The sequence below is a fragment of the Arvicola amphibius genome, chromosome 5 (assembly GCF_903992535.2).
Source record: "Arvicola amphibius chromosome 5, mArvAmp1.2, whole genome shotgun sequence".
Classification (NCBI taxonomy): domain Eukaryota; kingdom Metazoa; phylum Chordata; class Mammalia; order Rodentia; family Cricetidae; genus Arvicola; species Arvicola amphibius.
In genome coordinates, this window is record NC_052051.1 from 23036600 (window position 1) to 23049341 (window position 12742).

The 12742-nt window shown below is 42.3% G+C and overlaps 1 protein-coding gene across 1 annotated transcript in view; it reads left to right on the plus strand.

Moving 5' to 3' along the window:
• Pigu (phosphatidylinositol glycan anchor biosynthesis class U) overlaps positions 1 to 12742 on the plus strand; it is a 79802-nt gene that overhangs the window by 22357 nt on the left and 44703 nt on the right. The window contains exons 5-6 of the mRNA XM_038330908.2: positions 4057 to 4166; positions 7139 to 7239. Coding sequence (XP_038186836.1) covers positions 4057 to 4166; positions 7139 to 7239 — 211 coding nt within the window. The remainder of the gene's footprint in view (positions 1 to 4056; positions 4167 to 7138; positions 7240 to 12742) is intronic.

The following is a 12742-nucleotide window of genomic DNA, read 5'->3' on the forward strand; positions in this document are numbered from 1 at the left end:
CAGGCTGTCAGGCTTGGTGGCCTTACCTGCTCGGCCATCTCACTGGCCCTAAGACCCATATTTCAGCCTTGCAGGCTTAGATTGCTAAAGCTGAGGAGTATATATCATACTAGTGAAGCATGATCTATAAGCTTTAGGGGGAGTTAGCTATTCCAACAGTTCCCTTGAGGACCACAGATGGAATAACTGGGCATAAGATTCATAAGCTGATGATTCCACAGATAACTCCTAGCAAAGGCAGATCTCCGTGATTTCAAGACTAGCCTGATCTACATAGTGAGACCCTGTCATGAAAATAAACAAACAGAAAAGATAGATTGTGTGTTTCTGATTTTATATGTAAGCAGGATTTTTTTTTCTTTTGTGTTTTAAAATTAAGAAAGGTGTGGTTTCTCATGCCTGGTAGATCCTGAGGCTACTCAGAAAATTTGAGGCCAGCTTGGGATTTGTAAACCCTGTCTCAGACAACAATAACAAAGAAATAAAAAGAGAGAGAAAGAACTAAATGACCTCGTAGTTTTTTGTTTGTTTTTGTTAATATGTATGAGTATTTGTCTATGTGTTTGTATATGTACCGTATATGTGCTTGGTGCCGGCAGAGGCCAGAAGAGGGTGTTAGATACCTTGGAGCTGGAGTTACAGAGTTGAGAGTTACCATGTATGCTGAATCTGGAACCCAGGTCCTCTGCAGGTGTTCTTAACTTAATGACTGAGCGTCTGTCCAGCCACTTGTGTGTGCATGCATGCATATGTGTTTGTTTTTTTTTCTTGTATTTTGAGACAGGGTCTCACATGTAGTAGTCCAGGATGACCTTGAACTTCTAATGTTCCTGTCACTCCCAAGTGCTAGGGGTATAGGCGTGTGCCTCTGTGCCCAGCTCACTGTGCTATTTCCTAGTGTACCCAAGGTTCTCTTATCCCCAAGACTGAATTAAAATTTAAAATATTTTTCCCTATTTCTAAAGTTCAGATTATTATGACATTGACTCTTAGAGTGAATTTTACTTACACTATGTCACAAATGAACTCATTTTGAATGCCACCTATTTATTTATTAATATATTTTCCTTTTGTTTTTGTAGTGCTGGAAATCAAACTTAGTACCAGTACTATGATTGAGCTATATTCCCAGCCTTTTTGTTTGTATGTTTTGGACAGGGTCTTGGTGCATAGCTCACTCAAGTGGACCTAGAATTTGTGATTCTCCTGATTCAGCCTCTTTTTCCCCCCTTGCCGGAACAGGTTTTCTCTGTGTAGCCCTGGCTGCCCTGGAACTTCTTCTTTAAACCAAACTGGCCTGACCTCGAACCCAGAGACTCACCTGCCTCTGCCTCCCCGAGTGATGGGATTAAAGGTATGTGCCACCACCACCTGGCCACTGATTCGGCACCTTGAGTACTGGGATTAGGGGTATGTTTCACCCCCAATGAATGCTGAAAGTAGCCACTCTTAGTGCTAATATCACATCATATACTACTCTTTATTTTTTTCTTTCTCCAGTGTTTAGGATAAAACGCAGAGTCTTATGCTTGTGAGGCAGTCTACTGCTGAGGTACACTCCAAGCCTTTGTTACTTCATTATTTGTTTATTATGTGTGTACACGTGCTATGGTGCACACACGTAAAGTAAAACTTGCAGGGATTGGTTCTCTTCTTCCACTGTGTGGATCTCAGGGATTGAACTCAGGTCATTGGGCTCGATAGCACCTCCTTTACTTTCTGAGCGCTCTTCCTGGCCCTGTTATTTTTTGAGACTGAGTCTCCATATACAGTTCAGACTGTCCTAGAACTAATTATGTAGCCCTGATTGACCTCTCACTCATGACCTTTCCTCAACCTCCTGGGTGCTGGGATTACAGGTATATGCTACCACATCTAGAATCATACTACATACTACTATTAATTTAGGTAGAATGTCAGCACATGTATTCCTCTACTAAAAGGCTCTACTTTGTAAAGGAGGGAGAGTCATTCTCTTCAGTAGTGTTACTGAAATAAGTTGTCTGTGCTCCAGTATATAACGCCTCCTTCCTGTGTTCATGTAAGCAACCCTAATTAAACTTAGTTGGTCTTTGTCTCTCTGTCTCTAACTGGTCTCCCTACAACTGGTCTCTCTCTTTGTCTTTTGTCTCTCAGTCTGTCTCTGTCTCTCTCTGTCTCTCCCTGTGTCTCTCTCTCTGTGTGTCTCTCTGTCTCTGACTTTCTCTCTCTCTCTCTCTCTCTCTCTCTCTCTCTCTCTCTCTCTCTCTCTCACACACACACACACACACACACACACACACACGAGAAAATAGAAAGGTTGCCAGGTGGTGGTGGTGCATGCCTTTAATTCCAGCACTTGGGAGGCAGAGGCAGGCGGATCTCTGTGAGTTCGAGGTCAGCCTGGTCTACAGAGTGAGTTCCAGGACAGCCAGCTGTTACGTAGAGAAACCTGATGTGTGACTATTGGTGAAATGAATTCCCACAACAGAAACCCTGTCTCAAACAAACAAAACAAAAAATTAGGCCGGGCGGTGGTGGCGCACGCCTTTAATCCCAGCACTCGGGAGGCAGAGGCAGGCGGATCTCTGTGAGTTCGAGACCAGCCTGGTCTACAAGAGCTAGCTCCAGGACAGGCTCTAAAGCTGCAGAGAAACCCTGTCTCGAAAAAAGCAACAACAAAAAAAGATCCAAAACAAAAAATTAGGTCTGGATAGGTCAGTGGTTAAGAGCACTGATTGATCTTCCAGAGAACCCAGGTTTAATTCACAGCACCCACATGGCAGCTCACATCTATTCAAAACTCTAGTTCTAGGGATCCAAAGCCCTCTTCTGGTCTTAATGGGCACCAAGGACTCAGGTGGTGCACAGATGTGACGCATGCCAGCAAAACACCTATAAACATAAAAGAAAATGGAACAGTGTAGAACAGCAGTGAGAAGTAGATAAGAGAGCTATGGGAGATGACTGTTATCAAAATTATCATTATATATATATATATATGTATACATATACATATATATATATATATCTGAAATTATCAAAGGATGAATAAAAATTATTTTTAAAAAGTCTCCATTGGCCAGGCGGTGGTGATACACGCCTTTAATCCCAGCACTTGGGAGGCAGAGGCAGGTGGATCTCTGTGAGTTAGAAGCCAGCCTGGTCTACAAGAGCTAGTTCCAGGACAGGCTCCAAAGCTACAGAGAAACCCTGTCTCCGAAAAAAAAAAAAAAAAAAGTCTCCATTTGTCTAAAGGATCTATGAATGATAACTCTTGGTAGCTAGTTGACCTTGGCCTAATCTGCCCTTTGTTGTGATGATGGTTCCCTTTTAGAACCCAAGCCTTGAATTTGTTGGGAGACACAAGGAAAGCAGAGAGCTTTCTACCCGCGTGACTACCTCTGAACTCCAGCTCCCCAGCCACACCAGTCTCCTTTCTATTTCATACCTCCTCTATGGAGGTATAAAAGAAACCAACCAAACACACCTTTGAAACAGAAGAATGAGGAAGGGAACCTGAGATAACATGCATCCAGGTCATTGAAACTGCTTGGACATGTTTTGCTGATAGTGCTTTGAAGCCCTACCACCACTGATGTCACCTCCCGGAATGACTAAGAAGTGGCTTTGCCATACCTTCAGTCATTGTTTGCCCACTGTGCTAAATGTTAGGCCTACCCAGAGAGCAAATAAAGTACCCCTAACCCTTGTGGAACTTACTCTCTAGGGAGGAGCCCGGCCCTCATCAGTTACACAGGAGGGCAAGACCTAGAGCTGAGAGCGAGTATAGCCGGCAGCTAAAGGACTGTGTGTCCTTCAAGGGAGGGAGGACTGAGCTGAGGTCTGGAGGCTGCATGGGCGCTAACTAGGGGAGAGTTCTGGGAGCATGAGGAGCATTGTCTGTTCATGTGCTAGAACTGGGTGGGGGTGGGGTGGAGGAGCAAGTATGAGAGGGCCCTTGAGAAGTAGGGTAGGGCAGTAGGTATGTGACCAGGGCAAAGGTTTTTGTCTTCATCCTAAAACAATGGCAAATCATCTGTTGTGTGTGTCTTGTGCACCCTCCCCCACTTCTAGTTTAAAAAACAGAAACTCCTCCTAGAACTGGACCAGTATGCCCCAGATGTGGCCGAACTCATCCGAACCCCCATGGAAATGCGATACATCCCTCTGAAAGTGGCCCTGTTGTAAGTATTCCCTTACAATTCAGAGCTCAGAGCCAACAAACGCAAGGAAAATGTGATGAGACTTTCCCATGTTGTAGTTTTAGAGATTTGTGGTCTTAGTCATCAAGTGTTTGCTGTAGTTCTCTTGCACAACTGGAGGTTTGGCCAGCAAAAGACACAGAGCCACTCTGTCTCTGATGAGACAAAGACTCACACAAGGGCATGCACAGTCAAACCCTTCACAAAGGCTTTCTGACTCAGTGCTGATCTGGGCTGGAACCTGCTTGGAGCTAGTGTTTCTAAAAAGTGGTAGTTCTTCATTACTGGTGTATTGTATGACATTCTGGTCTTCATCTGGCGGCTTTTTCACACAGCTTCTATATTTCCTGTATGATTTAATCCCTGTTTATAATTTAGAAAACTGAAGTAAAATACCCACCTGGGCTAGGTGCCCAGCTGGAAGAGTAAGACCGCTGATACTTTAAGAAAGAATTCTGTAGGAGTAATTATCGATGCCAGTGAGTGCTATCCTCTCAGGTTATTCCCCTTTGTGTCTCTGAGATAGGTGAAGTGGATTATTCAACCAACCAGTAGTATCAGATATTAATAACATGCTTAGCTTCTCGGAACACACATGGAACAAAACATACATTTTCTCACGGAATAGCATGCCCGTAGAATTCTTTAGAATTAGGAGTTGGGCATCCCAGTCTCAGGGGGCCTAAGACAGAAGGATTGCTTAGTTTGAAGCTAATCTGTGCTATGTAACTTTATTCCATATCAGAAATCAAGGGGCTGTAGAGAGAGCTTGGTTGGTAGGGGCTTGCATAGCACATACAAGGCCCTGGTTTTGGTCCCCAGGACCAAATGTACTGGGCAGGGTGGTGCTTGTCTGTAACCCCACCACTTTGGAAGGAGGCAGGAGGATCAGAAGTTTAAGGTCAGCTTCACCTACTTAGTGAATTTGAAGCCAGTTTAGGTCATCTTAGATTCTATCCTGGAGAATGGGGTTTTTAGGAGCTTTTGCCCTGTGTATGAATTTCTTATTCAGTATTTCAGGTAGATGTCTAAGCAGCTGCTTTTTCAATGTCACCCACTATTTAAAATGGTTTTGTGAATTTTTTCCTATGAGATAATTTTGGTATATCAGCTCTCAACTACAAATTTCAGAAATTTGATGGGAACTACTTTAATAGGACCAAAGGTTTAGCAACGTAATGAATCCTTATGGACTCTTGTGTCCCCTGAGGGTAGTTTCATAATAGCGCAGCCATTTCTGTAAAGGTTGTGTAACATGTCTATCTGACTGCTGGGAAAAACAAAACAAAAGAAAAAACCACCAAACCCCAAAAGTTTCTAGGCCTTTGGTTTTAGAATCACTAATCTTATATTCCTATGAGATAGAATTAGATTTAAGGTCATTATTTGAGAATAATTATCTTTTCCTAAGATACTGGTGTGTTTCTTCCTGTCAATCAGAATTATGTAACTGACCTTTCTTCCTTTGACTGTCAGGAAACTCAGCCATGTCCGAGGCTGGTTATTGTACAGCTGTAGTCTGTCTGAGGCTGGTTATTGTACGGCTGTAGTCTGTCTGAGGCTGATATGTGCAGCTGTAGTCTGTCTGAGGCTGGTTATTGTACAGCTGTAGTCTGTCGAGGCAAGTTATTAACAGCTGTAGTCTGTCTGAGGCTGGTTATTGTACAGCTGTAGTCTGTCTGAGGCTGATATGTGCAGCTGTAGTCTGTCCGAGGTTGGTTATTGTACAGCTGTAGTCTGTCTGAGGTTGGTTATTGTACAGCTGTAGTCTGTCTGAGGTTGGTTATTGTACAGCTGTAGTCTGTCTGAAACTGATACTGTACCCCTCTAGTTCTTTGGTTTTCCTAACTCTGCCTTTACCTTTTCTTCTTCTGTATTTCCCCTGGTCTTGATTATGGCTGGTTTTACTTCTTTACTATTTTATTTATTTGTTCTCATTTTAGCAGATGCAAATCTTTTTGTAGAAGCAGGACAGCAATAAATAAAAAGACTGACTAAGTAAGACTTTCCAACTCAAAGCACTTCAGATTCGTTTTCTGATACCATTCCTTCCTACTTTAGGGGGAAAGGACTCCAGCTTAACTTCTTCCTAATGGTCCGTCATGATCCTGTGACATTCTGTGCCAAATAACTTGTAAAATTTAGAGGATACTTTGTTTATGATCTGGGTCAGGGGATACTGCTGACTACAAAGAGGGCTTCATAGAGAGAATGTTGGCTTTAGAACTAGGAAGATTTTTGCATATATTTAATAGCTTGTAAAAACTTTGGCAAATTAATGACTGAATCTCTGTTTCCTCAAATGCAAAAGTAAGATAATGCTCCTGGGCCAGGTGATACACCTGTCCTCCCAGCATTCAGGAGGTGGAGCTAGAGGGTCATTCCCAGCTGCTTAGAATTCAAGGCCAGTTTGGGCTGTGGAGACCCTGTCTCAAAAACAAAGCAAAAAGCCTGGCCTGCAGTGGTGGCGCAGGCCTTTAATCCCAGCACTGGGGAGGCAGAGGCAGGTGAATCTCTGAGTTCAAGGCAGGCCTGGTCTACAAGAACTAGTTCTAGGACAGGCACCAAAGCTACACAGAGAAACCAAGTCTTGGAAAAACAAACAAACAAACAAAAAACCCAACCAAACCCCCAAAAAGCCCTAACAAACCAAAATATAACCACAAAAAAAAACCAAATAAAAATTAAACAAAAACTGGAATGTTTTTGTTAGTTTATAGGATCTTTGTCATTATTAAATATAAATGTGACGGCTTTGAATGTGTTCCATAGCATAATGTTGAGTGCCTTTATTCACTGACACCCAAGCCCCTCTATCCTCTTGTATTTGTGATAACTCATTTTTAAAGAGTTTCTTCCTTTTGTAAATGAGTTGAACTTCATGGCTGTGGTGACCAGGACTCTCTGGTCCATTGATCAGGTTTACTAATGACAAATATGTGTGTTTTCCCCAGCTACCTCCTGAATCCCTATACGATCCTGTCTTGTGTTGCCAAGTCTACCTGCGCCATCAACAACACCCTCATTGCTTTCTTCATTTTGACCACAATAAAAGGTAAGGCGCCCAGGAAGAGAATAAAATAGGCAGGACTTTATTACACTTATGTTCCAGGTTTTTCTTTCCTTTTCTTTTAAGCAACACAAGCTGCACATGGTAGCACATACCCATAATCCCAACAACAGGGAGGTTAAGACAAGAGGATAAGGAATTCAAGGCCAGCCTATGTTGTATAGCAAGAATTTGACTCAAAAAGAAAGAAAAAAATACAATATTTTCAGAAATTACACACAAATAATAAAAGATTATTATGGAAAATGGAGCTAAACCGAGAAAATAAAAGTTAGTCCTAAAATATCTATTACTCAGAGAATCACTGTTGACATAGTCTTTTTAAAAATGTTTCAAAAGAATTATAATGAGAATGTCAGTCTTCCATAACCCTAGGTCAGCTGTTACCTTCTCTCAGTTTACCTGATATTAAGGAGAAGTACTGTACAGTGTCAAGGCCAGCCTTTGTTGTTGTTTTGAGTCAAGCTGTTTACTCCTCCTGCCACCACCTCCCTAGTGCCGGTGTTACAGGCTGGTGCCATCACTTCTGGTTAGTTCAGCTTCTTTGGAGCAATACTTTGTGTGTTCATGGGGATGCATATGCCATGGTACATGTGTGTAGGGCAGAAAACAGCTCTGTACTTAATTCTCTCCTCCTGCCTTTTTTTTTTTTTTTTTTTTTTTTTTTTTTTTTTTTTGAGACAGGAGACAGTTTCCCTGTGTAGCCTTGAACCAGGCAAGCCTCAAATTCACCTGCCTCTGCCTCCCAAATTCTGGGATTAAAGGCTTGCGCCACCATTACCCAGCTCTCCTCCTACCTTTTTCTGGATTCTGAGATAGAATTTGGGTCATCGTACTTTCACAAGTGCCTTTACCCATCGAACCATTTGCTTTGTTTGTTTTGAGATAGGGTCTCTCTGTGTATCCCTGGCTGACCTGGAACTTGCTATGTAGACCAGCATAACCTTGAACTCACAGAGCTCCACCTGCCTCTGCCTTCCAAGCATAGGGATTGTAGTATGTGCCACTGTTGATTGCTGAACCATCTCTCTAGCCCCCAAATGTACCTTTTTGTTTATTTTGTTTCTTAGAGACAGGGTCTTACTTTGCAGCCTACGCTGGTCTAGAACTCAATTTGTAGCTTATACTGCCCTTAAAATTATAATGGATTAAGTAAAATGCTTCAGGATCCCCGGTAGTTGCAGCGGCAAAAAACGCCTCAGCTCCCCAAGTGGCAGCAGTGGGCAGTGGGTCCCAAGAGCAGCCAGTCTTAGGCAGGGACTGATGCAGTGGCTGCAGCAAGCCACAAGGAGAGACAGACAGATGGGCATGCCACGAGACCACAGAGCAGGTCTCTGAAGACGGCAGGGAGCCATGCTGCCGGTGAGAGACAGAGACTTGGATAGGCAGGCCATGCAGAGTGAGGTTGGATATTTATTTAGTGGATTATGGAAGGGAAAGGGAGAAGAGGAGGGAGGGAGGGAGGGAGGGAGAAACAGAAGGGGGAAGGGGAGAAGTGGGGAGAATGGAGTGAGGCATTTGGGAGAGAGCTGGAAAAGGAAGAGACTCGGGCTGCAAGCAGGAAGGAAGATCAGCCTGCCTTAGCTGATGGGGGGAGGGAGTGGGCGGGGCTTGTTTTATAAAGGGGCAGGACAGATCATTACAAAAATGCCTTTATTTACCCAGCTTTAAAAGTTTGGGAACTGGAAAGATGGCTCTCAGTTAAGAGCACTGGCTGCAAGCTGGGTGGTGGTGCTACATGCCTTTAATCCTAGCATTCCGGAGGCAGAAGCAGGCAGATCTCTATGAGTTTGAGGCCAGCCTGGTCTAAAGAGGGTGTTCTAGGGCTACACAGAGAAACCCTGTCTCAAAAAGCCAAAAAAAAAAAAATCAAACCCAGACCATAAAACAAAAACAAACAAAAAACCAGAAAGAAATAAAAAAGGAATGAGAATACTTTTAGAGTGCTATATTATTGAACTGGAGAGATGACTCAGAGATTAAGAGCACTGGCTGCTATTGCAGAGGTTCTGAGTTCAATTCCCGGCACCCACATGGTGGCTCACAACCCTCTATAATGAGATCTGGTGCCCTTTTCTGGTGTGCAGGAATGCATGCAGTCAGAACACTTTATACAACTGTAAACAAACAAACAAATTCTTGGAAAAAAAAAAGCACACTGGCTGCTCTTTCAGAGGACCTGGGTAGCATACATGCGCATCTCAAACATCTGCAGCTTTAGCCCTAAGGGAGCCAGTGTTCTCTTCTAGCCTTTACAAGTACTGTTCACACATGGTACACAGACATATGTGCAGGCAGAGCATCCATACATATAAAATAAAAATAAAGGTTAAAACTTTAAGAAAATATTTTTGTTAAAATCTGTTCTTGGTTGTTTAATTCTGGTACTTATTTACTGTCATTTCAAAGAGGGTTCTGGATAAATGAAGACCAGAACAAGTGATCAATCTGCCATTTTAACCACAAGTCACTTCCATTCACATATGGGTCATATTTTACAGTTTCTCCCACTTTTCTTTCAGACTTTTAGATATTATATATAATAACCATTGCCATAAAAATATTCCGGCGAGGCATGGTGGTGCAGTCTTTAATCCCAGTAATTGAGAAGTAGAGGTGGGTGGAGCTCTGTGACTTCAAGGCCAGACTGTCTAGTAGTGAGTTCAGGACAGACAGAGCTACAGAGTGAGACCCTTCCTGTCTCAAAATACAAAAGGTATATGCCACTTTGACCAGTCCAAATCTTCCTGTTATTTTTGAATACTATTCCATTGTGTGAATGAATATATGTACATTCTTTTTTAGATTTAATTTTTAATTATGTATATATGCGTATGGGGGCTATGCACTCAGAGTGTTGGATCCTGGGAGCTGGAGTTAGAGATGGCTATGAGCGCTGGGAATTGAACTTAGATCTTCTGGAAGAGCAGCAAGTTCTCTTAACCCCTGAGCCGTCTCTACAACACCTCCCCCTTATTGAGAAAAGGTTTTGATATATAACCCAGATAGACTTCAAACTCAGGATGTAGGCCAGACCAGCCTGGGTCTCTTGATTCTGAATACCTCAGCTTTCAGAGTGTTGGCATTATAAGTATGTTTCAACCACCTTGCCCAGCTTAGAAAAATTTTTATCAATTTAATATTAGGTGATTTCCTAATATTTAGCTACTTAAATACTACTACAATTAGCTTTGTCATTCATATTAATTTTTTGCATTTACAACCATGGAATCATTGTGCTACTGCCGTCATGATTTCTTAAAGTTTTTGCTAAATTTATATTCTTAGCCGGGCGGTGGTGGCGCACGCCTTTAATCCCAGCACTTGGGAGGCAGAAGCAGGCGGATCTCTGTGAGTTCGAGACCAGCGTGGTCTACAAGAGCTAGTTCCAGGACAGGCTCCAAAGCCACAGAGAAACCCTGTCTCGAAAAACCAAAAAATAAATAAATAAATAAATAAATAAAATAAATTTATATTCTTATAAAATATCCCTATCATAAGAATGCTTATTTCCAAACACTATTGCTTAATCATTTGTAAGATCAAGAGAAATAGTCATGTGACATCATGTATCATAGAACTGTTTATGTACAGTGTACTGACCTTTTGCAGAGCAGAACAGAAGGATGACTTAGCTCTTTGTAAGACATTGTTTCTTCTAAATTTCTTAGGATTCTTTTTCTTTGGGCCTTTTAGTTTAATTTATTGGGTTATTTATAATATTACAGCCAGGGATGTAGCTCGATACTTGTATAGCAAGCATAAAGCCCCTGGCTTCAGTCTCCAGTGCTGAAAAAAATACTTAAATTGTCTTGTTCTGAAGGTTATGGTCATTTTGCAACAAGCACTTCTTTTTTTGAGATAGGGTTTCTCTGTGTAAGAATCCTAGCTGTCCTGGAACTGGCCCTTGTAGACCAGGCTGGCCCCGGATTCACAGAGATTAAAGGTGTATACCACCATCACCTGACTGCCCTTCTTACTCAGCCTTCTAAGTAGCTGGGATATGTGTCACCATCCGTTCTAAAAACAAAAGTGACATTTTCTGCACTAATGGTGACACATATCCCTGTCACTTGGAAGGCTAAGCAAGAAGGGTCCCTTGAACTCAAATGCTGAAGGCTTAACTTGGACAACATCACAAGACCTCTACTCAGGTATAATAATAATAATAATAATAATAATAATAATAATAATAATAATAATAATAGTAACATGTCCCATTATGAACATTGCCAATTGACTTAACACATTTGTAATTTGTATGACCCTTCTGGGAGGCATTTATCAATAGCCTTAAAATGTTTGTATTTTTATTTATTTGTTTGTTTGTTTTTCTTAAGACAGAATTTCTATGTAGCTCTGGCTGTTCTGGAACTTACTATGTAGACCAGGTTGGCCTTGAACGCCATAGACATCTGCCTGCCTCTGCTTCCTGAGTGCTGGTACTAAAGGTGTGCACTATAATGCATGGCTTATTTATTCTACTTTTGAGAGCCTATCCTAAAGTCATGCAAAGGGTTGGGGATGTAGCTCACTTGGTAGTGCACTTTCCTAGCATGCACAAAGCCCTGGGTCCAATTCCCAGCCCTGCATAAATTGTGTGTGCGCTGGTGTACTTTCTAAAGTAATACAGACATAAACACACACTTGTCATTTTCTTTATACCTTTAATTTTAATTTTAAAACTAGAAATGGTTCAAGCATTTGTAAGAATAAAAGCAGTCTAAGCATACCAGAGAAAAGGCGAGCCTTCTGCACGCCACCCATCCATTTCTCACACATCGTTCCGAAGCCTGGCTCTTTCAGTCGCTGGACATTTGTTCTCCACTGTTGTCCGCTATAAATAAACTATCACAGTGTTCCTAATCTATTAAAATATCTGAAGAATCTGTCTTAGCCACATCTCTCTGAACCATGTTGACTCTTCCACTAGATTAGTAATGCCTAGTAATAGTCAGTAAAACTGAGTCAGTTTGTCATTCTTCAGCCTTTGTTTCTGTACTTCACACTTGCAGTGCATAAATGGTAAAGCTAAAGACGGGATGATTCACTTTCCTGTGTTTATTTTGACTTTTTGAGACAGTCTCACGCTGACTTCTGTCTATTATGGTTCAGATAGAGGCTGAGACTGCCCAGGCTCACCTGTAAGACTGGATGGTAGTAGTCACTAAAAGGCTTGCTTTTTAGGGCATGGGGCATGCTCACAGTCCTGTCTGGGACAGCAGATGCTCAGAGTTCCATCATCCCTGGTTTGGCTGGACTGCCTTCACAGACTGCCCTGTTAAGAGCACAGCTGCCAAGGGATGTAAATGCCCTGGGCTTTGTTCCTAGCTGCTCCTCCGCCTCCTGTTGCCTCCGATGCTGGTGCAATTTTCTTTTCTGATAGTTTCATGGGACCTCAGCTCTTTTGGTCAGAATCCAGTCTATCCCACTGGCAGTCTGTCCTGAGACAGGTCACTGAGACCCAGTCTCTGACTCTATGTATTTC